This window comes from Anolis carolinensis, unplaced genomic scaffold, assembly GCF_035594765.1.
Source record: "Anolis carolinensis isolate JA03-04 unplaced genomic scaffold, rAnoCar3.1.pri scaffold_18, whole genome shotgun sequence".
NCBI classification, from domain to species: Eukaryota; Metazoa; Chordata; class Lepidosauria; order Squamata; family Dactyloidae; genus Anolis; species Anolis carolinensis.
The window spans coordinates 5,233,006-5,259,042 of record NW_026943828.1 but is presented as its reverse complement, the minus strand read 5'-3'; the positions used below and the strand labels follow the sequence as shown (position 1 = coordinate 5,259,042).

The 26,037-nt window shown below is 46.4% G+C and overlaps 2 protein-coding genes and 1 pseudogene across 2 annotated transcripts in view; all 3 read right to left on the bottom strand.

The window, feature by feature from the left end:
* The window catches only part of LOC134294681 (loricrin-like), a 676,447-nt gene extending 650,438 nt beyond the window's left edge, over positions 1 to 26,009 (bottom strand). The window contains exon 1 of the mRNA XM_062966271.1: positions 25,911 to 26,009. The gene's annotated coding sequence lies outside the window, so the exon portion shown is untranslated. The remainder of the gene's footprint in view (positions 1 to 25,910) is intronic.
* On the bottom strand, positions 1,660 to 7,156 carry LOC134294653 (zinc finger protein 658B-like; annotated as a pseudogene).
* Positions 18,908 to 22,596, bottom strand: LOC134294647 (zinc finger protein 420-like). Its single transcript, XM_062966238.1, has one exon. The coding sequence runs from the start codon at positions 20,844 to 20,846 to the stop codon at positions 19,233 to 19,235; it is 1,614 nt and encodes a 537-aa protein (XP_062822308.1). The 5' UTR covers positions 20,847 to 22,596; the 3' UTR covers positions 18,908 to 19,232.
* Positions 26,010 to 26,037: the final 28 nt, after the last annotated feature.

Genomic DNA, 26,037 nt, shown 5'->3' with positions numbered 1-26,037 from the left:
CTATGCACACTGCACGTCTTATTTGTAGTGCAAAACAACGTATCTAAACATGAAAACAATTGTAACCAACATAAACCTATCAGGATTTCAATGGGAAGTGTGGGCCTGCTTCTGGCCAATGAGATAGTCAAGTTAATTAGGATTGTTGTTGTGTGCCTTCAAGTCATTTCAGACTTTGGGCAAGCCTAAGTCTAAAATTATGTATTTATTCATTTACTACATTTATTTATTACATTTATATCCTGCCCTTCTCACCCCGAAGGGGACTCAGAGCAGCTGTATGTACATACAATATATTATATTATTAGCATAGAACAATATTAGCATTATATATTACTATATTGAACTATACCACTATACTGTAATATTATATGTAATATATATCATATAATTAATATTATTATATGGTATTATTAGTATTATATTGTATAACATTATAATATTATTATCAATATTATATGTATATACAATATATTATATTATTTAAAATGATATAAAAATATTATATTATAAAACTGAATATATATTATAAATTATAAATTATCATTTATATCATAAATGATCTTGGAGGGCTGCATCCGGCCCCTGGGCCTTAGTTTGGGGACCCCTGCTCTAGACCGTGCCCTGACTTACAAAAAGCACTGCTTGAATATCAAGCAAAAAGTGGTGCTGGAAAGAATATCATATGAAAGCTGACTGACACAACCTGGGGATCACAACGAGACACAGTGAAGACCTCGGCCCTTGCACTCTGCTACTCTGCTCCTGAATACGCGTGCCCAGTGTGGAACACATCTCACCGTACTAAAACAGGGGATGTGGCCCTTGGTGAGACATGCCGCATTATCACAGGATATCTACCCCCAACACCACTGGAGAAGTTATACTGTTTAGCCAGTACTGCACCACCTGACATCCGTCGGGAAGTAGCAGCCAGCAATGAAAGGACCGAGGCAGTGACATCTCTGGCCCATCCTCTGTTTGGATATCAGTCAGTACGCCAACACTTTAAATCAAGAAAGAGCTTTCTAAAATCTACAGAGATTCTCACAGGAACACCTCAGCAAGCGAGAATCCAAAAGTGGCAGGGCAGAACCCATAACCTCAGTCCATGGCTGATACCAGATGAGGGACTCCCTCCTGGGCACGTAGAAGACGCTGAACAGATTGCGTTCTGGCACCACGAGATCCAGAGCTGATCTTAAGAAATGGGGCTAGGAAGTGGAGTCCGCGACATGCGAGTGTGGAGAAGAGCCAACCACAGACCCCTTACTACAATGCAGCCACAAGCACATTGGGGGGTGCAAGGCTCACTTCCAAAAAAGGCACAAGAGTGGCTTCTCAAACAGGCAGGGGGGAAATCTCTCTTTCAAGATCCCAACCACTGCCACCATTAAATGTGGGACACCCTGCCCACAGCTCTTTCCATTTAGGCCAAGGGAATCTTCCTCTTAATATCCCACGCCTTTTCAAGATGGGATCTCTCAAATCCCACTATGGCAGGGGGCCATCCTTCTTTCAGGATCCCAGCCACTGCCAGCTAGAAACCCTTGAGTCTGTGCTGTGCGTGTATGAGAGGATGTGACACGGAGGGGAAGGATGAGAGACAAATCTTCCGCTGACTCTAAGTAGAGCAATTCACCACTCAGGAGCACTGTCTTTATTACAAACAAAGAATTATTTATTTATGGTTTCTTTAGTCCAAAAAGCGTAACTGGTTGCAAAGGTTTACTTCTTCCGTTTCATTTGTACATAATATAGATAATATCTTTCATTCTGTAACATCAACCACTTGACTGGAACTTTGTCTCAACAGTATTCCTTTTCCTCAGCTCTATCTCACTGGAAACTTAAACCTAACTGACTTCAGACATCTTCTTTCAAGCTCACTGGCTAGAGAACTTCACTAACTCACTCTTTTTAAAACATTCCCTCCTTTTTCATCCAGCTAGCTCCGCCCCTTTCGTGCTAGCTTCGAAATAGTTGCATTTCTACGTTACCATGGTGACACATAGCCAATCAGCAGTAGCCAACTCCTGCCCACCTTGACCACTGAATCAACATTACATAACATAGACAAAAATCCCCAATAAAATAGGGCTTTCCGTTACAGGGGACCTTCTCACAGCGACACCAGAGGCACTCCAAGCGGCCACCTTCTAGTCAAAGGAAATCTAGTATCATGCCAAGTTTTAACTTTGTGTTATTTTATTTTCCGTGTCAGGAGCAGCTTGAGTCGCTTCTGGGGAGAGTGCGGATGAGCTCCCTCTATCAGCTCCAGCTCCATGCGGGGAAATGAGAGAAGCCTCCCACAAGGATGGTGAAACGTCAAAACATCCGGGCAACGTCCCCTGGGCAACGTCCTTGCAGACGGCCAATTCTCTCACTCCAGAAGCAACTCAGGTTGCTCCTGACACGAAAAAACAAAAACTTTGTGTTATTAAAATACATTATAAGAGTACTCTCAATTAGTTTCTGACATGATAGATCAAATCAAATCACTGGGCTTCCACCGTTACTGAGGCTCAACCAACTCAGATGCTCCACCATCCTGTGCTTTCCAAATTTTATCTTCTATTTTTAAAGGTTATTAACTTAAAATCTGCATGAACCAAATCTTCCAACCTTCCCATTTGTGTGAACATGTTTGTACGATTTCCCAGTAAAGCGACCAGACGTGGTCTCTGAAAGCCTCATTCATCTAACAGACCTCACTCTTCCCTGAACACTCGGCATCAAAAGAATAGCAATCCTTTGGGTTCAGAACAAAACAAGCTGACGACCAAACTTGGAACACAGAACGTGGGAGTTGTAGTTCACCCTTCATCCAGAGAGCATTCGGAAGCCCACCAATGACGGATGTGGACCAAACTTAGCACACAGAACCCTGATGACCAACAGAACACACTGGAGGGGTTTGCGGGATAGACAAGGCAGTGAAAAAGAATCGATGGTGATCAAAGCAGTGAATACATGTTGTATAAAGCATAATAGGAACAATAATGTCTGAATCAAGACAATTGAATCCAAACCCATGTCATCAACACAGAGGAAGGAAATGATGTTCAAAGGCGCCCTAGATTAAACATTAAACCCCATTTTGGGCTAAAACCAGGTCTACCCACCCCTCCAGTTTCAGCCGTTTTGACCCTTATAAATCCCGTTCTTTTTTGCAAATAAAAAATAAAAAAGAGATTAAAAGCAAGAATACAAAAAGGCAGAAATTGTATATAATGTTTCAACTACATGAAACTAACTACTACATGAGATACAAACTAAATCAGAAACACGCACATTAACGAAACAATTACCTCCATAGACACACAACTGAACTAGAAAACAGAAAGGGATTTGTGCCTAAAGGCCTCATTCTATCTGTTAATTTTTATCTCTCATTATTCTACTCCCTTTAGATAATATAATATAACCACACTTCTATTTCCAATATCACTCTTCCAATGAATAAATATTACAACTGACATCTGCCCATGTTGTTGTCAGCTTGTTTGTTTTGGCTAATTTGCAGGTCTTCATAAGCCATTCTTTTTTGCTTTGGAATAAAACATTCCTTCCATCCCTGTGTGGTGTTTCCTCACTTACCGCGGGGATTACGATCCACAAAGTAGGAACACTATTTTAATTTTAATATTTATACAGTACATTATTTTATTTACCCCATTGCTGCTGCTTCTCCTCCTCCTCAGGGCTGCCCCCTTGTGGCTCTGGTTGCCTCTGCCAGGGAAAGAACGACGCTCTGTGAGGGAGCGAAGGAGGGTGGGCGGCAGTGGTGGCAGAAGGGCCTGGAAGAGGCGGCCACACTCCTCTCCTGCCACCGCTCCAGACGGCCGTGCCGCGAGACGTGGAGGACTCGGAAGAGGAGGGGACTTGTCCTCTTCCTCCTCCTCCTCCTCTCCTTCGAGAGTCAGGCTGCCGAGGGAGAAGAGGAAGAGGATCGCTAGGAACAAGCAGCGGGGCACCCTCCAAGCCTGGCTCGTCCCTCAGCCGCGTGCCCTCTCTCCCTCCCTCCCTCCCTCCCTCACTCATGGAGCGACGTTCTTTCAGCCACATGGCAAGGCCAAAGCAAGGAGGCAGCCCTGAGGAGGAGAAGCAGCAGCAGAGGGCTAAATAAATAAATAAATTTCCTGCGAAACAGGGAGTCCGCAATAAGCGAACCACAAAGTGGCGGGGTAACACTGTATAGTCAATTCATATTTTAGTATCTCACAGTAACTATCCATGTTTTCATTCGAAATTAATCATCCAACATTCTCAACATATAAAACTATAGTTTCCTATAGTCTTAATTACTTCCAGAATGGAAGGCATTTTAGTTCGATCTTTCGACAAAACATCACATGTGATGAAATGTCACAACTTTGAGCTTGCATTTCCAAAATTTGCAAGTCTTGCTTTTGACACTCTGGTGTCAATTAACAACATTCTCTCCAGGGTGAACTCTATGATGTCTATGTATAATGTTATTCCGTGAAAAGCTCTGTCCACACACCATGCATTTCTACGGTTTCACGCCATGTGAGTCCTATGATGTGAACGTAGACCTGAACTACGAGCGAAGCTCTGTCCACACTCCAGACATTTATAGGGTTTCTCCCCTGTGTGGGTCCTTTGATGTGAACTTAGGTTTCCACTTTGAGCGAAGCTCTGTCCACACTCCAGGCATTTATAGGGTTTCTCCCCTGTGTGGGTCCTTTGATGTGAACTTAGGTTTCCACTTTGAGTGAAGCTCTGTCCACACTCCAGACATTTATAGGGTTTCTCCCCTGTGTGGGTCCTTTGATGTGAACTTAGGTTTCCACTTTGAGCGAAGCTCTGTCCACACTCCAGGCATTTATAGGGTTTCTCCCCAGTGTGAGTCCTTTGATGTGAACGTAACTCTGAATTGTGAGTGAAGCTCAGTCCACACTCCAGGCATCTAAAGGGTTTCTCCCCAGTGTGAGTTCTTTGATGTGAATGTAAAGTTGCAATCTGAGCGAAGCTCAGTCCACACTCCAGGCATCTAAAGGGTTTCTCCCCAGTGTGAGTTCTTTGATGTGAATGTAAAGTTGCAATCTGAGCGAAGCTCTGTCCACACTCCAGGCATTCATAGGGTTTCTCCCCAGTGTGAGTCCTTTGATGGGAACGTAAGGTTCCCTTCTGTGTAAAACTCTGTCCACACTCCAAGCAGTTATAGGGTTTCTCCCCTGTGTGAGTCTTTTGATGTGAAACTAGATTTCCCCTACGAGCGAAGCTCTGTCCACACTCCAAGCATTTATAGGGTTTCTCCCCAGTGTGAGTCCTTTGATGGGAACGTAGTCCTGAACTATGAGCAAAGCTCTGTCCACACTCCAGGCAGTTATAGGGTTTCCCCCCAGTGTGAGTCCTTTGATGTCTACGTAGAGTTGAACAATCACTGAAGCTCTGTCCACACTCCAAGCATTCATAGGGCTTCTCCCCAGTGTGAGTCCTTTGATGTAAACGTAGCCCTGAACTATGAGCAAAGCTCTTTCCACACTCCAGACAGTTATTGGGTTTCTCCCCAGTGTGAGTCCTATGATGTGAACGTAGACCTTAACTACGAGCGAAGCTCTGTTCACACTCCAGGCATTTATAGGGTTTCTCCCCTGTGTGGGTCCTTTGATGTGAACTTAGGTTTCCACTTTGAGCGAAGCTCTGTCCACACTCCAGGCATTTATAGGGTTTCTCCCCAGTGTGAGTCCTTTGATGTGAACGTAAGTCTGAACTGTGAGTGCAGCTCTGTCCACACTCCAGGCATTTATAGGGTTTCTCCCCAGTGTGAGTCCTTTGATGGGAACGTAGTCCTGAACTATGAGCAAAGCTCTGTCCACACTCCAGGCAGTTATAGGGTTTCTCCCCAGTGTGAGTCCTTTGATGGGAACGTAGGCCTGAACTATCAGCGAAGCTCTGTCCACACTCCAGGCAGTTATAGGGTTTCTCCCCAGTGTGAATCCTTTGATGTGTCTTCAGCTTTCCATGCTGACTAAAGCTCTTTCCACAATCGATACATTTATATGCTTTCTCCTCCATGTCAGCAGTGTTATGTACATTTAATTCCAATAAGAACACTTGATTCTTGTTTTTCCCTTTCTGATTACTCACAGCAGTGGGTTCAAATTACAGGAAAGTAGATTCCAGCTAAACATTAAGAACTTCCTGACTGTTAGAGCTGTTCAGCGGTGGAACTCTCTGCCTCAAAATGTAGTGGAGGTTCCTCTGGAATCTTTTAAACAGAGGCCAGATGCTCATCTGTCAGGGGTACTTTGGCTTTTCCTGCACGGCACTGGGTGCCTCATGCAGTCTCTTCCGACTCTATGGTTCTACTCTATAATCCAAAGAGAATGTAGGAATTCTGCAGAATCAGCCCCTTGAGAGGAATCCTTTTTCCTAGAGGACTGGTTTCCTTACTACACTTTGGTTTCCAAATGCCTTAATATCGACTAGAAGCTGGTTTGTTTCCCATCACGGCAGGGGTGGCTCCAGAGAACTTTCATGTCCTGGTCAAGAAAAAGAAGCCAAAGGTTAGACATGAAGCCGCATACCTCTGGCTCAAGGTAAACAAAGCGAAAAAGGAAAGAAGAAAGGAAAGATGGAAGGAAGGGAGGAAACACAGAAGGACAGGATAAGAGAAGGAAGGAATCACGGAAGGAGGGAACTGAACCCTTTTCCAATATTGGAGGGCCACACCCATTTCATTGGGTCAACCCAAACGTGGTTAAAGGAACAGAAGGCAGGCAGGCAGGCAGGCAGAACTCCTTCCATTATTCAAGGGTGTAACATATTCTGGATCATGGGTTTCCGTGAATTACCAGGATTGTGCTAAATGCTCAAAGGAACAAGGATTTCTTTATTGGTTGTGCCGTTATCTCCCCTGCCACAGGGACTCCCCACTCTGCTTCCTCAGCATCTCAAAGGGTCACTCCGGCCACATTTCCCAAATGAATCTTCCAAGCTAACAAGGACCTGCATTCCTAACTGGCTAATTCAAAGCCACGTTGAGATTGACAAGGAGGAGGAGCCGGGTGCTTCTCCCTCAGCGCATCCGCCAGTGGTGAAGCATGAGCTTGCCCTCCCTCAACTGCAGCCTTGTTGCCTCAAGGAAGCTTCTGGCCCTCCCACCCCTGTGATCCCGGCCAGAAGGAGGAGGAGGAGGAGAAGAGAGAGGAGGGAACAGGGCAACCTGAGAGGGAAGGAAGAAAGGAAAGAAACGGGGTTTTCATGCAGAAAGACCTTTGAACCCTCTCCTGCCCAGCCCACATTCCAGCACCCACCCTGCCCACTTTTTGTAAAGACCTAAAATCATGTTTGTTTCAATGTGCCTTTGATTGATTCAGTTCATTAAATGAATGGATCTCTCTAGCCATAACTTAATTCTCGGCCCTTGCACTTTACTATTGTCCCTGCCCTGGATTTGTACTGTACTAATCTGATTGGCCCTTCCAGCCTTAATTTATCATCTGCTTTGCCATCAGCCCTGCCCTCTTAGCTGTATTGCACAGGCCTTTCCCTTGCCCCAGCTCGGAGTTTCAGGGCCAGAAAAGTCGATGGAGGAGGCAACAGAATGGTTTGCCCCAAGGCAGCATTCTTGCACCGACCTTATTTAACATGTTCACGAACGATCAGCCACTACCACCACTCACAAAGAGTGCTGATGACCTCCAGCTACTACAAAGAGAACCACCTGAAGCCTAACCACCTGAAGCTTTCCACCTACGTAACCATGAAGCCAACAGGATACTGAAAGAACTCGAACACTGTTTCCATCCTAAATATCTTGGTGACACCTCAGATCGAACACTAACATATAGGAAACACTGCATGAACACCAAGCGCAAAGTAGCTGCACGCAACAACATCATGTGGAAAAGTAAGTACTGGCAGCGCATGGGGTGCAGACCCACAAGTAATAAGAACATCAGCCCTGGGCTTGTCTTTCTCAACTGCTGAGTGAGCCTGTCCTGTCTGGAACAAGTCTGCCCATGCGAAGCAGGTGGACATAGCACTGAACGAAACATGCAGAATCATCACAGGAGGCCTTAAACCAGGGGTCCTCAAACTTTTTAAGTGGAGGGCCAGTTCATGGTCCCTCAGATTGTTGAGGGGCCGAATTATCATTTGGAGGAAAAAAAAAAAACAAATTCCTATGCACACTGAACATATCTTATTTGTAGTGCAAACCCCACCTAACAACATTTATTTATTGATTTATTTGCTACATTTATACCCCCACCCTCTCTCAACTCAAAGGAGACTCAGAGTGGCTTACAAGTTGTATGTACATACAATATATTATTATTATTATTTGTGTCAGGAGCAACCGGAGTTGCTTCTGGAGTGAGAGAATTGGCCGTCTGCAAGGACGTTGCCCAGGGGACGCCCGGATGTTTTTGATGTTTTTACCATCCTTGTGGGAGGCTTCTCTCATGTCCCCGTATGGAGCTAGAGCTGAAAGAGGGAGCTCATCCACACTCTCCCCGGGTGGGATTCGAACCTGGCAGCCTTCAGGTCAGCAACCCAACTTTCAAGTCACGAGGCTTTTATCCCCTAGGCCACCGGAGGCTCCTATATATTATATTATTAGCATAGTACAATATTAGCATTATATATGAATATATTGTACTATACCAATATACCATAATATTAGTAATATTACATTTAATATATAATATATAATTAATATTATTATATTATACAATATTATTATATTGTATTATTATTATTATTAGCCGCCCTGAGTCCCCTATTGGGTGAGAAGGGCGGGGGTAGAAATACTGTAATAAATAAATAAATATTATATTGTATTACATTATAATATTATTATCAAGATTATATGTATGCACAATATATTATATTATTACCATAGCACAATATTAGTAAATGAAAGAACAATACAATATTTAAAAATAAAAACAGTTTTAACCAACATACTGAAAACCTTTCAGGATTTCAATAGGAGGTTTGCCTGCTTCTGGGCAAAGTTAAGTAGGAATGTTGTTGTTGTGTGCCTTCAAGTCATTTCAGACTTTGGGCGAGCCTAAGTCTAAAACTGAGGGCAGGGGCCGGGTAAATGACCTTGGAGGGGCGCATCCGGCCCCCGGGCCTTAGTTTGGGGACCCCTGCAGTAGAGTCTCCCTTATCCAAGCTAAACGGGCCGGCAGAACGTTGGATAAGCAAATATGTTGGATAATAAGGAGGGGTTAAGGAAAAGCCTATTAAACATCAAATTAGGTTATGATTTTTCAAATGAAGCACCAAAACATCACGTTATACAACAAACTTGACAGAAAAAGTAGTTCAATACGAAATAATGCTATGTAGTAATTACTGTACAGTAGAGTCTTGCTTATCCAATGTTCTGGATTATCCAACACATTTTTGTAGTCAATGTTTTCAATACATCATGATATTTTGGTGCTAAATTCCTAAATACAGTAATTACAACATAACATGACTGCCCAGAGGACACCCGAGGGGGGTCGGGGAGGAGGCGGGAGGGACCGGGTTGTGGTGCAGATGGTTAAGAGCCAGACGCAAGAGATCCCTGCTGAGCGAAAGAAAGAAAGGCCGAGGGTTCGAAGCCCATGTCGGATCCACCTCCCTTGTCCTTGACCATCATCCAGAGAGCACTGTCGACCCAACCAAGGATGGATCCGGATCAAACGTGTCGCTGATGATGGGACTTGCAGTACCTTCACTGACACTGTGACCCACACTGAGAATGGACTGATGCCAGACTTGGCCCAGAGAAGCCCCTTGACCAACAGAAGATACGGCAGGGGTCATTGGGAATGGACCTTGGTTCTGGGAGTTGTAGTTCACCCACATTCAGAGAAACTGTGACCCCCTCCGACAATGGACTGGGACCAGACTTGGCCCAGAGAAGCCCCTTGACCAACAGAAGATACGGCAGGGGTCACTGGGACTGGACCTTGGTTCTGGGAGTTATAGTTCACCCACATTCAGAGAAACTGTGACCCCCATGGACAATGGACTGGGACCAGACTTGACCCAGAGAAGCCCCTTGACCAACAGAAGATACGGCAGGGGTCACTGGGAATGGGCCTTGGTTTAGGGAGTTATAGTCCACCCACATTCAGAGAAACTGTGACCCCCATGGACAATGGACTGGGACCAGACTTGGCCCAGAGAAGCCCCTTGACCAACAGAAGACACTGCAGGGGTCACTGGGAATGGGCCTTGGTTCTGGGAGTTATAGTTCACCCACATTCAGAGAAACTGTGACCCCCATGGACAATGGACTGGGACCAGACTTGGCCCAGAGAAGCCCCTTGACCAACAGAAGGTACTGCAGGGGTCACTGGAAATGGGCCTTGGTTTTGGGAGTCATAGTCCACCCACATTCAGAGAAACTGTGACCCCCTCCGACAATGGACTGGGACCAGACTTGGCCCAGAGAAGCCCCTTGACCAACAGAAGACACTGCAGGGGTCACTGGGAATGGGCCTTGGTTCTGGGAGTTGTAGTTCACCCACATTCAGAGAAACTGTGACCCCCATGGACAATGGACTGGGACCAGACTTGGCCCAGAGAAGCCCCTTGACCAACAGAAGACACTGCAGGGGTCACTGGGAATGGGCCTTGGTTCTGGGAGTTGTAGTTCACCCACATTCAGAGAAGCTGTGACCCCCATGGACAATGGACTGGGACCAGACTTGGCCCAGAGAAGCCCCTTGACCAACAGAAGATATGGCAGGGGTCACTGGGAATGGGCCTTGGTTCTGGGAGTTGTAGTTCACCCACATTCAGAGAAGCTGTGACCCCCTCCGACAATGGACTGGGACCAGACCTGGCCCAGAGAAGCCCCTTGACCAACAGAAGACACTGCAGGGGTCACTGGGAATGGGCCTTGGTTCTGGGAGTTATAGTTTACCCACATTCAGAGAAACTGTGACCCCCTCCGACAATGGACTGGGACCAGACTTGGCCCAGAGAAGCCCCTTGACCAACAGAAGACACTGCAGGGGTCACTGGGAATGGGCCTTGGTTCTGGAAGTTATAGTTCACCCACATTCAGAGAAACTGTGACCCCCATGGACAATGGACTGGGACCAGACTTGGCCCAGAGAAGCCCCTTGACCAACAGAAGACACTGCAGGGGTCACTGGGAATGGGCCTTGGTTCTGGAAGTTATAGTTTACCCACATTCAGAGAAGCTGTGACCCCCATGGACAATGGACTGGGACCAGACTTGGCCCAGAGAAGCCCCTTGACCAACAGAAGACACTGCAGGGGTCACTGGGAATGGACCTTGGTTCTGGGAGTTATAGTTTACCCACATTCAGAGAAACTGTGACCCCCATGGACAATGGACTGGGACCAGACTTGGCCCAGAGAAGCCCCTTGACCAACAGAAGACACTGCAGGGGTCACTGGGAATGGGCCTTGGTTCTGGGAGTTATAGTTCATCCACATTCAGAGAAACTGTGACCCCCATGGACAATGGACTGGGACCAGACTTGGCCCAGAGAAGCCCCTTGACCAACAGAAGACACTGCAGGGGTCACTGGGAATGGGCCTTGGTTCTGGGAGTTATAGTTCATCCACATTCAGAGAAACTGTGACCCCCATGGACAATGGACTGGGACCAGACTTGGCCCAGATAAGCCCCTTGACCAACAGAAGACACTGCAGGGGTCACTGGGAATGGGCCTTGGTTCTGGGAGTTATAGTTCACCCACATTCAGAGAAACTGTGACCCCCATGGACAATGGACTGGGACCAGACTTGGCCCAGAGAAGCCCCTTGACCAACAGAAGATATGGCAGGGGTCACTGGGAATGGGCCTTGGTTTTGGGAGTCATAGTCCACCCACATTCAGAGAAACTGTGACCCCCTCCGACAAGGGACCGGGAGTAGACTTGGCACAGAGAAGCCCCTTGACCAACTGAAGGTACTATAGGGATTTAGGGGAATGGACCTTGGTTCTGGGAGTTATAGTTCACCCACATTCAGAGAAGCTGTGACCCCCATGGACAATGGACTGGGACCAGACTTGGCCCAGAGAAGCCCCTTGACCAACAGAAGACACTGCAGGGGTCACTGGGAATGGGCCTTGGTTCTGGGAGTTATAGTTCATCCACATTCAGAGAAACTGTGACCCCCATGGACAATGGACTGGGACCAGACTTGGCCCAGAGAAGCCCCTTGACCAACAGAAGACACTGCAGGGGTCACTGGGAATGGGCCTTGGTTCTGGGAGTTATAGTTCACCCACATTCAGAGAAGCTGTGACCCCCATGGACAATGGACTGGGACCAGACTTGGCCCAGAGAAGCCCCTTGACCAACAGAAGACACTGCAGGGGTCACTGGGAATGGGCCTTGGTTCTGGGAGTTATAGTTCACCCACATTCAGAGAAACTGTGACCCCCATGGACAATGGACTGGGACCAGACTTGGCCCAGAGAAGCCCCTTGACCAACTGAAGGTACTATAGGGATTTAGGGGAATGGACCTTGGTTCTGGGAGTTATAGTTCACCCACATTCAGAGAAACTGTGACCCCCATGGGCAATGGACTGGGACCAGACTTGGCCCAGAGAAGCCCCTTGACCAACAGAAGACACGGCAGGGGTCTTAAAATCCCCTAAACAACAGAGCAGATGGACAATGTAAACACAACGGGATAAACAGATGAAGAGAAACCACTGGAGCAGACCTTCAGGCCCGTGAGGCGCCCCGTGGAGACCCGTCTGGGGAGGAGGGCATCCTGGGAGTTGGAGTCCTCCCTCCCTCCGCCAGCCGAGGACGGGCCTTGCCGACAGTCCCGCCGCAAACCGGGCCCCTCCGCCTCCCCCCCGGGCACCCCAGGCCAGCCCCCGTCCCTCCCTCTCCCCACAGACCTCTCTCTCTCTCTCCCTCTCTCTCTCGGCCTCTCCCTTCTCTTCCCTCCGCCGCCTTCCTTCCTTCCCGCCTCAGAAACACAGACCAGGCCTCAGGAGAAGCGAGGCGCCGCCATCTTCCCCCTCGTCTTCCTCCTCCTTCCCCGGAGCCCGCCCTCGCCCCCTCCCATTGGCTGAGCCCGGGACGCCCCGCCCACCGGAGGCCCCCATTGGCTGCGTGCCTCCCAACCCTCCTTTGATGGAAGATGGCGGTGGCCGAGAGAGAAGGCGGCGCCGTGAGGGAGGGAGGGCCGTGTTCTCTGAGGGCGGGCGAACGAGGGCTCCCAGGCCTTGGCCGGTCACCCCGGACCCCGCCAGGCAGGAGGGCGGGAGGGAGGGAGGGAGGGCGCCGAGGGGCCTGCCTGTGTGCCGAGGGAGGGAGGGAGGGAGTGCCGGGCCCGTGGCGGGTAATATAGGAAGACAATCAGAGAAGGAGATGGAAAGAGAGCAATGGGGTCAAAGAAGAATATGACAGAAGAATATAATAATAGGATAGTAATATAGGAAGACAATCAGAGAAGGAGATGGAAAGAGCAATGGGGTCAGAGAATAATAGAATAATAGAATTACAATAATAATAATATAGGAATACAATAAGAGAAGCAGATGGAAATAGATCAATGGGGTCAAAGAAGAATAGAACAGAATAATAGAATTACAATAATAATAATATAATAATATAAAATATATGAATACAATAAGAGAACGAGATGGAAATAGATCAATGGGGTCAAAGAATAATAGAACAGAATAATATAACAATATGATAATAATATAAAATATATTAATACAATAATAGAATGATATGGAAATAGATCAATAGGGTCAAATTGTTGTGACTGCGCCTTCGGGGATTATGGTTGATGGGGATGGAATTCGAAGAGGAAGAAAAAACCCTCGTGATGAGGGTTCACTGGAGGAGTTGCGCAGGAAGCGACTTAGAGAGCTATATGGGGGATCTTCTGAGGAAGATTCAGATGGGGAGATGGATGCTGAGGAACAGGTGGTGGCTGGGGAAGCGGGCACTGAATGGGCACAGCCACCGGAGATGTCTGGGGATTTGGGGTCTATGGATACTTCTGAACCTGGGCTTTCTGCAGGAGCTGATCCCAATTGGGATGCTTGGAGAAGGGAGGATGGTTCTTTAAGTGTTCATGGGGCTAAGTGTGGGCAGGATGATTGGGACTCCGACGAATTGCTAGGTACTCCAGATCCACGAGCTCTAGCTGTGTGGAGCTCAGACTCTGAGTAGATTTGGGACACCTGGTGTTTGGGTGTGACTGTTTGGTCACCCAGGAGGAAGGGGAATAAAATGGGAATGTTTGGCCACTGCACTTTGCGTGTGGCAAGGTGTTGCTGAGGCGCCATTGGGATCTCTGTGTTTCCATGAAGACTGGACTTGGACTATGATTTGAATCTGCTGTTATCACCTAGCTTGGCTCTCGCTGTGTCTTATCGTGGACCTGTTTTGGATGACTGCACCCTCTTCAGACCTTGGATCGGAATTTGACCTTGCTGCTGCCTTCGCCCTGTGATTGATGACTACTATCGGCTTTTGACTCCTGGCTTGCTCTTTGGACACCGCTGTTATCTCCTGACCTGACCTTGGAATCCCAGACGACGTCTTTTCACCATCCTTTTGGAGCCTTCGGCTTTATCCACATTGTGGAAGCAGTCTACTGCATTCTTGGTTTGTTTGTTTGTTTCCTGACCAATTTGGTGTTTTCTTTTGGGAACTGTTCCTTTGAAAACTACAGAGCCGGCTGGCAGGGCTTGGACTCAGAAAGTGCAGTTTGCACTAAGTTTGTTTAACTTTGTTTTTACCTGCTTGTGTTGCTGAATTATATTTTTGTTTGAACTGCTCTTGAAGCACTGATAGTGAAGTGTTTCAAGGTTTTTTCTGTGTTAACATTACTTTTTGGCTTATCTGCTGAATAAACTCTATTTTTGTTCGCTAATTGGCGTCTGACTCTTGACAGATTGCCACACGCCAAACAACAACAACAAAGGGCCAAGTTAACATGGCTGGGCTGGACGCCAGAGTGGCAGCTTTGGAACTGGAATTGGAAGCCTTAAAGAAGGCACAGCAGATCAAAGGACAAGTTATTGTTCCTGAACGTTTTGATGGAGCCAGGGAGAAACTCCCAACCTTTTTGGCTCAAGTGGACCTATACTTTTTGCAAATATCTGACCTCTCGTTTCCTACAGACACTAACAAAGTTGCATTTATTTTGAGTTTACTAACTGGGCCAGCGGGGCGTTGGGCAGTTAATGTAATTAGGGGCAATAGCCCAATTAAGAATAATTTGGTGGACTTTAAGGCAGCTCTTACTGAGACTTTTGGAGATCCTTTACAAAAGGAAAATGCGGGTTGGGCTTTATATCGGTTAAAGCAGGGTAAAGGATCTTTAATTGACTATTTGAATAAGTTTAATTTGCTTAAGCATCAGTTGGACTGGGGAGAACATGCTTTTATGTTGGCATTTACTGCTGGGTTGAATGATGGTTTGCAGGATGAACTGTCTCGTGTGGAACCAGCTCAAAATTGGGATGAGTTGGTAACCAAAGTTTGTAGAATTGAGGCTCGGTTGGAGTTTAGAAAGAAAACTCACAGGACTCCAGTTGTGGAGTATCATGCTAGTGCCCCTGTGAACTCTGGGGAGGAACCCATGCAGCTTGGAGTGCAACGCAAACTGTCCCAAGAGGAAAAAGATCGACGCAGACGATTAAGGCTGTGTTTATACTGTGGAAATGAGGGGCATTTTGCTCATAATTGCTCTTTAAAACCGTCTCAGCTGCCGGGAAAAGGGAAGCCCTAATGCGCCATGAGTCCAGCGCATTAGGGCCTATGATGCAATTGCCTAGAGGGAATAAGCATGTGTTTGTGGCCATACAATTAAGTGTAATGGGTCAGAGACCAGTTAGTACTCAGGCATTTTTGGATTCAGGGGCTACCGTTTCGTACATAGACCAAAGTTTTGCAGAAAGGAATAAGATCTCAATATTGAAGAAAAAAGTCACAGCTTGGGTGGAGGGTGCTGATGGAAGGTTGTTGCATTCCGGGATGGTGGATCAAGAAACAGCGGGTGTAACCTGGCAAGTGCAAGGGCAAAAGGGGACGTTAACTTTTGATGTCACTGCACTACCTAGATATGATGTCATCTTAGGTATGGACTGGTTGACACAGGTCAATCCTCGGGTGGATTGGGCTCGCAAAACTATTAGCTTGGACCCGCCAGTGTGTTTAACTCTAAACAAAGTGGGTGGGGATATGGAAGGTGTTCCATCTTGTTATCGGGACTTCTGGGATGTGTTCTGTCAAAAAGAAGCAGATAAATTACCACCACATAGGCCTTATGATTGTGCAATCAACTTGGTGGAAGGAGCTAAGTTGCCTGCAGGCAGGTTGTATGCGCTCACGGTACCTGAAAGACAGGCTTTAAGGGAGTATTTGGATGAAAACTTGCAGAAGGGTTTCATTAGACCTTCTAACTCGCCTACGGCCGCTCCAGTCTTTTTTGTGGCAAAAAAGACAGGCGACTTGAGACTTGTGTGCGACTACCGTGTGCTAAATAAGTACACTGTTCGGGATAGGTACCCTCTACCTCTAATTCCTGAGTTATTGTCTCGGGTTCAGGGAGCTTCCATCTTCACTAAATTAGATCTGCGCGGGGCTTACAATCTGGTGCGTATAAAGGCTGTGGATGAATGGAAGACCGCGTTTAACACCTGTTATGGCGCTTACGAAAATTTAGTAATGCCATTTGGGTTGTGCAATGCGCCAGCGGTATTCCAACGGTTCATTAATGATGTGTTCCGGGACCTTTTGGACAAATTTATGGTGATTTATTTAGATGATATATTAATTTATTCGAAAAACGTTCGTGAACATGGGGAACATGTGCGTCAGGTTCTGTCTAGGCTCAGGGCAAATGGGTTGTTTGCTAAGGCCTCAAAGTGTGCCTTTCATGTGTCTGAGGTGGAGTTTTTGGGACATGTTATATCTGGGAGGGAGCTAAAAATGGACCCGCGAAAAGTGGACGCTGTCAATACCTGGCAAGAATTAACCTCCAAAAAAGATGTGCAAAGGTTTTTGGGTTTTGCCAATTATTATAGGGAGTTCATTCCCCATTTTGCACAATTGACGGTGCCTTTAACCCAACTCCTGCAAAAGAAGCGTTCATTTGAATGGACTACAGAAGCCAAAGAGGCATTTGTACAACTGAAACGTAGCTTTCAGAATGGGAACATTCTGGTACATCCAAATGTGAACAGACCATTTGTTGTTGAGGCAGATGCTTCTAATTATGCGCTGGGAGCAGTGCTCTCGCAGAAGGACCCGTCCGGTAGATTAAGGCCTTGTGGTTTCTATTCTAGACAACTCACTGCGTTTGAACAAAACTACACAATTTGGGAGAAAGAGTTGCTAGCTATCAAGGTGGCCTTCGAAGTTTGGAGGCATTGGTTGGAGGGGGCTAAACATCAGATAGTGGTCCTGTCTGATCATAAAAACCTGGAGCATTTGCAGACTGCAAGGAAATTGAACCAAAGGCAAATTAGGTGGGCATTGTTCTTTTCCAGGTTTGACTTCAGAGTGCAATTTGTAGAGGGGAAGCAGAACTTGAGGGCTGATGCTTTGTCTAGGAAGCCTGAGTTTAAGACTGCTGAAATATCCTCTGAGAAAACCATTTTACCTGTTTCATTGTTAAATATGGTACAGGACAGGCAGGATCTTCATGACCGGGTGCTGTCCTCTCAAAAAGAGGATAGGTGGACGCAAGAACAGCTGATATTGCTCTCTCAAGATATGAGGACTATACTGCCTAATTTACAAGATGAGGACGGGGTACTATCACGCAATGGGCAGATTTTTGTACCGCCTGGTAAATTACGCTTGGAAATCATCCAAGCATATCATGATGAGCCAACTGCGGGACATTTTGGGAGATTTAAGACTGTACAAGCCATCACTCGTCATTACTGGTGGCCCAAAATGAGGCAGGACATTTTAAAGTACTGTGATAGCTGTGCTATTTGTCAGCAGTGTAAACATCCAGTGGGTCGACCTTATTATCGCCTCTACCCGTCCCTGAAAAGCCCTGGCAGATTATTTCTATGGACTTCATTACTGATTTGCCTAGGGTGGGTGGATATAGGCCTCTTTCGCAACAGGCCTCTTTCGATCTGTTAATTTTTATCTCTCATTATTCTACTCCCTTTAGATAATATAACATAACCACACTTCTATTTCTGATAACACTCTTCCAATTAATATTACAACTGACATTTGCCCATGTTGTTGTCAGTTTGTTCACTTTGGCTAATTTGCAGGTCCTCATAAGCCATTCTTTTTGCGTTGGAATAAAACATTCCTTCCATCCCTGTGTATAGTCAATTCTCACTTTAGTATCTTGCAGTCACTATCCATGTTTTCATTCTAATTGATCATCCAACATTCTCAACATATAAAACTCTAGTTTCATTTAACCTCAATTACGTTCCAGAATGGAATGTATTTTAGTTCAATCTTTCTACAATACACCACATGTGATGAAATGTCCCAACTTTGTTGTGTGTATATTTTTATTTGATTTATGTGGTATATTACATCAAAAGTGGGAGAACATCGTATAGGTAGATAGAAAGGTAGAGTGAATAGCTTACAGAGGACAAAGAAAAGGGAAGAAAAAAGGTGTGTGTGTGTATATATATATACCCACACACACACACACATATAGAATATAAAAATATTTTTAAAAAACAAAAGAAAAAAAGGAAAATGACTATATATATATGTGTGTATATATATACATACACATACATACATACATACATACAGTGAGTTGACTTCCCATCTGTGCTTTGGAGAATGTTCTTTCACTTTCCTGATTTTTCCTGTTTGTTTATTTCAATCCTCCTTTGTTAGTATGTTCTTTATATGTAAGACAGATCTATATCAATTTTTATATCTATATCTGATCTATATCAGTTTTTTCTCATAAATTCTGTAAAGTTTGTCCAGTCCGTTTTATTTTTCCCATCTCTTATATTTTGCGTTAGATTGTCCATTTGTATAATGTCAAGTACTTTTAAAATCCATTCTTCTATTGTTGGAGTTCTCTTTCCTTTCCATACTCTTGCCAGTGCAAGAAAAGTCCCAACTTTGAGCTCGCATTTCCAAAATTTGCAAACGTTGCTTTTGTACATGTTTGAATGACACCCTGGGGTCAATTAACACCATTCTCTCCAGGGTGAATTCCATGATGTTTATGTCTAATGTCATTCCGTGAAAATCTCTGTCCACATTCCAGGCATTTCTACGGTTTCTCCCCAATGTGAGTCCTTTGATGTGAATTTAGGTTTCCCCTCCGAGCAAAGCTCTGTCCACACTCCAGGCATATATAGGGTTTCTCCCCAGTGTGAGTCCTTTGATGTGAACGTAGTCCTGAACTACGAGCAAAGCTCTGTCCACACTCCAGGCAGTTATAGGGTTTCTCCCCAGTGTGAGTCCTTTGATGGGAACGTAGAGCTGAACTATGAGCGAAGCTCTGTCCACACTCCAGGCATTTATAGGGTTTCTCCCCAATGTGAGTCCTTTGATGTGAATTTAGGTTTCCCCTCCAAGCAAAGCTCTGTCCACACTCCAGGCATATATAGGGTTTCTCCCCAGTGTGAGTCCTTTGATGTGAACGTAGTCCTGAACTACAAGCAAAGCTCTGTCCACACTCCAGGCATTCATAGGGTTTCTCCCCAGTGTGAGTCCTTTGATGGGAACGTAAGCATCCCTTCTGAGTAAAGCTCTGTCCACACTCCAGGCAGTGATAGGGTTTCTCCCCAGTGTGAGTCCTTTGATGTCTATGTAAAGTTGAACTGTGAGCGAAGCTCTGTCCACACTCCAGGCAGTTATAGGATTTCTCCCCAGTGTGAGTCCTTTGATGTGAACGTAGTCCTGAACTACGAGCAAAGCTCTGTCCACACTCCAGGCATTCATAGGGTTTCTCCCCAGTGTGAGTCCTTTGATGTGAACGTAAGTCTGAACTGTGAGTGCAGCTCTGTCCACACTCCAGGCATTTAAAGGGTTTCTCCCCAGTGTGAGTTCTTTGATGTGAATGTAAAGTTGAAATCTGAGCGAAGGTCTGTCCACACTCCAGGCATTCATAGGGTTTCTCCCCAGTGTGAGTCCTTTGATGGGAACGTAGAGCTGAACTATGAGCGAAGCTCTGTCCACACTCCAGGCATTCATAGGGTTTCTCCCCAGTGTGAATCCTTTGATGTCTACGTAGAGCTGAACTACGAGCAAAGCTCTGTCCACACTCCAGGCATTCATAGGGTTTCTCCCCAGTGTGAGTCCTTTGATGTGAACGTAGTCCTGAACTACAAGCAAAGCTCTGTCCACACTCCAGGCAGTGATAGGGTTTCTCCCCAGTGTGAGTCCTTTGATGTCTATGTAAAGCTGAACTGTGAGCGAAGCTCTGTCCACACTCCAGGCAGTTATAGGATTTCTCCCCAGTGTGAGTCCTTTGATGTGAACGTAGTCCTGAACTACGAGCAAAGCTCTGTCCACACTCCAGGCATGTATAGGGTTTCTCCCCAGTGTGAGTCCTTTGATGTGAATTTAGGTTTCCCCTCTGAGCAAAGCTCTGTCCACACTCCAGGCATTTATAGGGTTTCTCCCCAGTGTGAGTCCTTTGATGTCTATGTAGATGTGAATTACGAGAGAAGCTCTGTCCACACTCCAGGCATTTATAGGGTTTCTCCCCAGTGTGAGTCCTTTGATGTTTACGTAGAGTTGAACTATCAGCAAAGCTCTGTCCACACTCCAGGCAGTTATAGGGTTTCTCCCCAGTGTGAGTCCTTTGATGTGCCTTCAGCTTTCCATGCTGACTAAAGCTCTTTCCACTTTCGATACATTTATATGCTTTCTTCTCCATGTCAGCAGTGTTATGTATATTTAATTCTAATAAGGACACTTGATTCTCGTTTTTCCCTTTCTGATTACTCACAGCAGTGGGTTCAAATTACAGGAAAGTGGATTCTTCCTGAACATTAAGAACTTCCTGACTGTTAGAGCTGTTCAGCAGTGGAACTCTCTGCCTCAAAATGCAGTGGATGCTCCTTTGGAATCCTTTAAACAGAGACTAGATGCTCATCTGTCAGGGGTACTTTGCGGTTTTCCTGCACGGCAGAGGCCTGGACTGGGTGCCTCATGCAGTCTCTTCCGACTCTATGGTTCTACTCTAGAATCCAAAGTGAATGTAGGGATTCAGCAGGATCAGCCCCTTGAGAGGAATCCTTTTTCCTAGAGGACTGGTTTCCTTACTACACTTGGTTTCCAAAATCCTTAATATCGACTAGAAGCTGGTTCGTTTCCCATCACGGCAGGGGTGGCTCCAGAGAACTCTCACGTCCTGGTCAAAAAAGAAGAAGCAAAAGGTTAGACATGAAGCCGCATATCTCAGGCTCAAGGCAAACAAGGCGAAAAAGGAAAGAAGAAAGGAAAGATGGAAGGGAGGAAACACAGAAGGAGAGGATAAGAGAAGGAAGGAATCACAGAAGGAGGGAACTGAACCTTTTCCCCATATTGGAGGGACACACCCATTTCATTGGGTCAGAATTCCTCCCAACATTCAAGGGTGTAACATATTCTGGATCATGGATTTCTGTGAATTACCAGTATTGTGCTAAATGCTCAAAGGAACAAGGATTTCTTTATTGGTTGTGTCATTATCTCCCCTGCCACAGGGACCCCCAACTCTGCTTCCTCAGCATCTCAAAGGGTCACTCCGGCCACATTTCCCAAATGAATCTTCCAAACTAAGAAGGACCTGCCTTCCCAACTGGCTAATTCACAACCACGTTCACAAATTGAGTCCATGCTGAACTAAGTTCCATTCAGGCACTCATGCATTCCCTCTGTAGACCCCATGATGAGATGCAAAGACAGGCACAGCTCCAGCCACAAAGCCTCCTTCCTGCCGACTCCCTTCACCTTTGCCCACTTCCCCCTTTCCTTCTTTTTCCTCCATCCAGGGGAAATCCGAAGAAAACTGGAGGCCACGGAGAGAAAAGGTCTTCCTTGGATGCCTTTGGGAAGAACCGTCAAGGGCCTGAAAAGTTATCCCTTGATTCTGTACGGCTGAAAACAAAAACGACTGGGAGAAGAATGGGCTTCCGTGGGAACTTCCAAAAGAAAGGGCCTGGTATTCTATCTCCCCAAACTCTGGCACCTGCAAATGGTTAAGACAGATACAGAAGGAAGGTTTCTAATGGTAGCGATGGAACTACAAACAATTACTCAAGTATAAGCCGGCTTTTCAGCATGTTTTTAATGCTGCAAAAGCCCCCCTTGGCTTATACTCGGGTGAGGGAGGGAAGGAGGGAGGCGGGTGTTGCTGAGAGGCAGCTGTCACCGTTTGCAGTCCTTGTCCTTGTGACTGAACGAAAGAGGGTGCCTCCCTGAGGGAACAAGGCTGCACTTGAGTGAGGGCGAAGAGGTCCTCATGCTTCGCTGAAACTGACAAGGAGGATGAGCCGGGCACTTCTTCCTCAGCGCATCCACGGCAGAAAAGCATGAGCTTCCCTCCCTCCACTGCAGCCTTGTTTCCTTCCTCAAGGAAGCTCCTGGCCCTGGACACCCGACCGAAGAGGAGGAGGAGGAGGAGGCAGAGGAGAGAGAGGAGGGAACCTGGCAGCCTGGGAGGGAGGGAGGGAGGGAGGGGAGAAAAGGGGTTTCCATGCGGAAAGGCCTTTGAACTTTCTCCTTACCAGCCCACACATTCCTGGGTCTAGCGCCCACCCTGCCCACTTTTTGTACAGACCTAAAAACATGGCTGTTCCAATGTGCCTTTGATTAATTCAGTTCACTAAATGACTGGATCCCTCTAGCTATAACTTCATTCTCGACTTGCACTTTACTATTGTCCCTGTCCTGGGCTTGTACTATCCTGACTGGCCCTTCCAGCCTTAACTTCTCATCGGCCTCTCGCACTCTGCAATCAGCCCTTCCCTCGCAGCTGTATTGCACAGGCCTTTCCCTTGCCCCAGCTCGGAAACGTCCATTACGCTTGGCTAAATACTGGTTGTTGTATGATGAATTATGTTTTTAATTATGTCCTTTATGATGTGGTATATATATTTTTATTGTGTTATATTTTGACCTTTGTCTGATTGGGCTTGGTCCCCATGTAAGGTGCCCTGCGTCCCTTCAGGGAGATGGTGGCGGGATACAAAAAAAAATGCAGTATAGTAGTAGTAGTTGTTGTTGATGTTATTATTATTGGGGGGGGGGAAGTGTGGTACAATGTGGTGTTATACTTTAAAGCAGGGGTCCTCAAACTTTTTAAGCCGAGGGCCGGTCCACAAACCTTCAAACTGTTGAGGGGCCGGATTTTCATTTTTTTTAAAAATACAAATAAATTCCGATGCACACTGCAATGAGATAGTCAAGTTAATTAGGGTTGTTGTTGTTGTTGTTGTTGTTGTGTGCCTTCAAGTCATTTCAGACTTTGGGTGAGCCTAAGTCTAAAATGTATTTATTTATTATTTATTTATTTACTGCATTTATTTACTACATTTGTATCACACTCTTCTCACCTCAAAGGGGACTCAGAGTGGCTTACAAATTATATGTACATACAATATATTATATTATTAGCATAGCACAATATTAGCATTATATATTACTTTATTGAACTATACCACTATACTGTAATATTATTAGTATGGTCCAGAGAGCGCTGCGATTCACTGTGTCGAATGCCTTTGCAAGGTCAATGAATGCCATGGACAGAGGTTGGTTTTGTTCCCTGCATTTTTCTTGGAGCTGTCGTGCAGTGAAGATCATGTCCACTGTTCCTCTGGAGGGACGGAAGCCATTCTGGGATTCTGGGAGGGTGTCTTCTGAAACAGGGAGAAGGCGGTTTGCAAGGATCCTTGCGAGGATTTTCCCGGTGGAGGTTTGAAGGGAGATGCCGCGATAGTTCCCGCAGTCTGTTCTGTCCCCTTTCTTGAAAAGAGTGATGATGGTGGCATCCTTGAAGTCAGCTGGGATTTTCTCGGTCATCCACACCTTTTCAATGAGCTGGTGGAGTTGTTGTATCAGCTCAGGTCCACCCCCTTTGAAGATTTCAGCAGGAATCCCATCAGGTCCGCTGGCTTTATTGTTTTTTTGTTGGCTGATGGTATTGCTGACTTCTTCCAAACTAGGTAGTGCTGCAAGCTCATCCCTAGTTTGTTGTTGCGGGATTTGTGAGAGGGTCTCTTCGGCCACATTGGAGCTGCAATTCAGCAGGTTCTGGTAGTGCTCTTTCTAACGTAGTGCAATTGATGTTTTGTCCTTCAGAATTTTGGTTCCATCTGATGATGGAAAAAAATCGGGTGCCCTGACAAATTTGTGAACATCCTGCGGCTCCTCCATGATGACATGATGGCAACAGTCTTGGACAGCAACGGCTCCCAAAGTGACCCATTTAAGGTGGAATCAGGTGTCAAGCAGGGGTGTGTTATTGCCCCCACCTTATTTTCCATCTTCATCGCTATGATACTTCACCTTGTTGATGGGAAGCTTCCCACCGGAGTGGAAATCATCTATCGGACAGATGGCAAGCTATTTAACCTCAGCAGACTGAGAGCCAAAACCAAGGCACCACAACATCTGTTACAGAACTCCAATATGCTGATGACAACGTAGTCTGTGCGCATTCAGAAGAAGACCTACAAGCCACTCTCAACACCTTCGCAGAAGCATACGAGAAGCTCGGCCTCTCACTGAACATCGAGAAAACCAAAGTGCTCTTCCAACAGACACCAGCTAATCCCTCTGCAAAGCCAGGAATACAGTGTAACATTAGAAAACGTTGACCATTTCCGCTACCTTGGCAGCCACCTCTCCACAAAAGTCAACATCAACACCGAAATACAACACCGCCTGAGCTCTGCGAGTGCAGCATTTTTCCGTATGAAGCAGAGAGTGTTTGATGACCGGGACATCCGTAGTGATACCAAGGTCCTTGTTTACAAAGCCATTGTCCTCCCAACCCTGCTCTACGCCTGCGAAACGTGGACTGTGTACAGGCGTCACACCAAACTCCTGGAGCATTTCCATCAGCGTTGCCTCAGGAAAATCCTGCAAATCTCTTGGGAAGACAGGTGGACAAATGTCAGCGTGCTTGAGGAAGCAAAGACCACCAGCATTGAAGCGATGCTCCTACGCCATCAACTCCGCTGGACTAAAGGCCACGTTGTCCGAATGCCCAAAGATCACCGTCTCCCAAAGCTGTTACTCTACTCCAAACTCAAGAATGGGAAGCGGAATGTTGGTGGGCAGGAAAAGAGATTTAAAGATGGGCTCAAAGCCAACCTTAAAAACTGTGGCATAGACACGGAGAACTGGGAAGCCCTGGCCCTTGAGCGCTCTAATTGGAGGTCAGCTGTGACCAGCAGTGCTGCGGAGTTCGAAGAGGCACAAATGGAGGGCTCAAGGGAGAAACGTGCCAAGAGGAAGGAGCGTCAAGCTAGCCCCGACCGGGACCGCCTTCCACCTGGAAACCGATGTCCTCACTGCGGGAGAATATGCGGGTCAAGAATCGGTCTCTTCAGCCACATGAGAACACACACCCAAGATGGAAGACAATCGTCCTCGAGCTACGAGGGATCGCCTAAGGCAAGGCAATATTATTAGTAATATTATACGAATGTAATATAGAATATATATTTAATATTATTATATGGTATTATTATTAGTGTTATATTGTATTACATTATAATATTATTATCAATATTATATGTATATACAATATATTATATTATAAAACTGAGGGCGGGGGCCAGGTAAATGAGCTCGGAGGGCCGCATTGGGGACCCTCTCTCTCAGGGTCTGGGGAGACGGGCCCGGTGAGCCCGGGAGGTGTGGGTTCCCTTCCCAGAGGGGCCTGGCCCTCGCCCCCCACCCCCTCCCCCCCCCAGACCCCACGCGAGAAGGAGACACAGAGACCCACCGGCCAGGAAGGCGCGTCCCTTCTTTCTCGGCCGCCATCTTCCTCCCTCTCCGCCCACCGAAGCCCCGCCTGGGCCCGTCCATCACAGCCGGGGAGAGGAATGCAGCCAATGGGGGGCCTCCGGTGG

Excerpts from the sequence above, each read along its gene's own strand:
- LOC134294647 (XM_062966238.1), bottom strand. The coding sequence starts at position 20,846 with ATGGAGAAGAAAGCATATAAATGTATCGAAAGTGGAAAGAGCTTTAGT.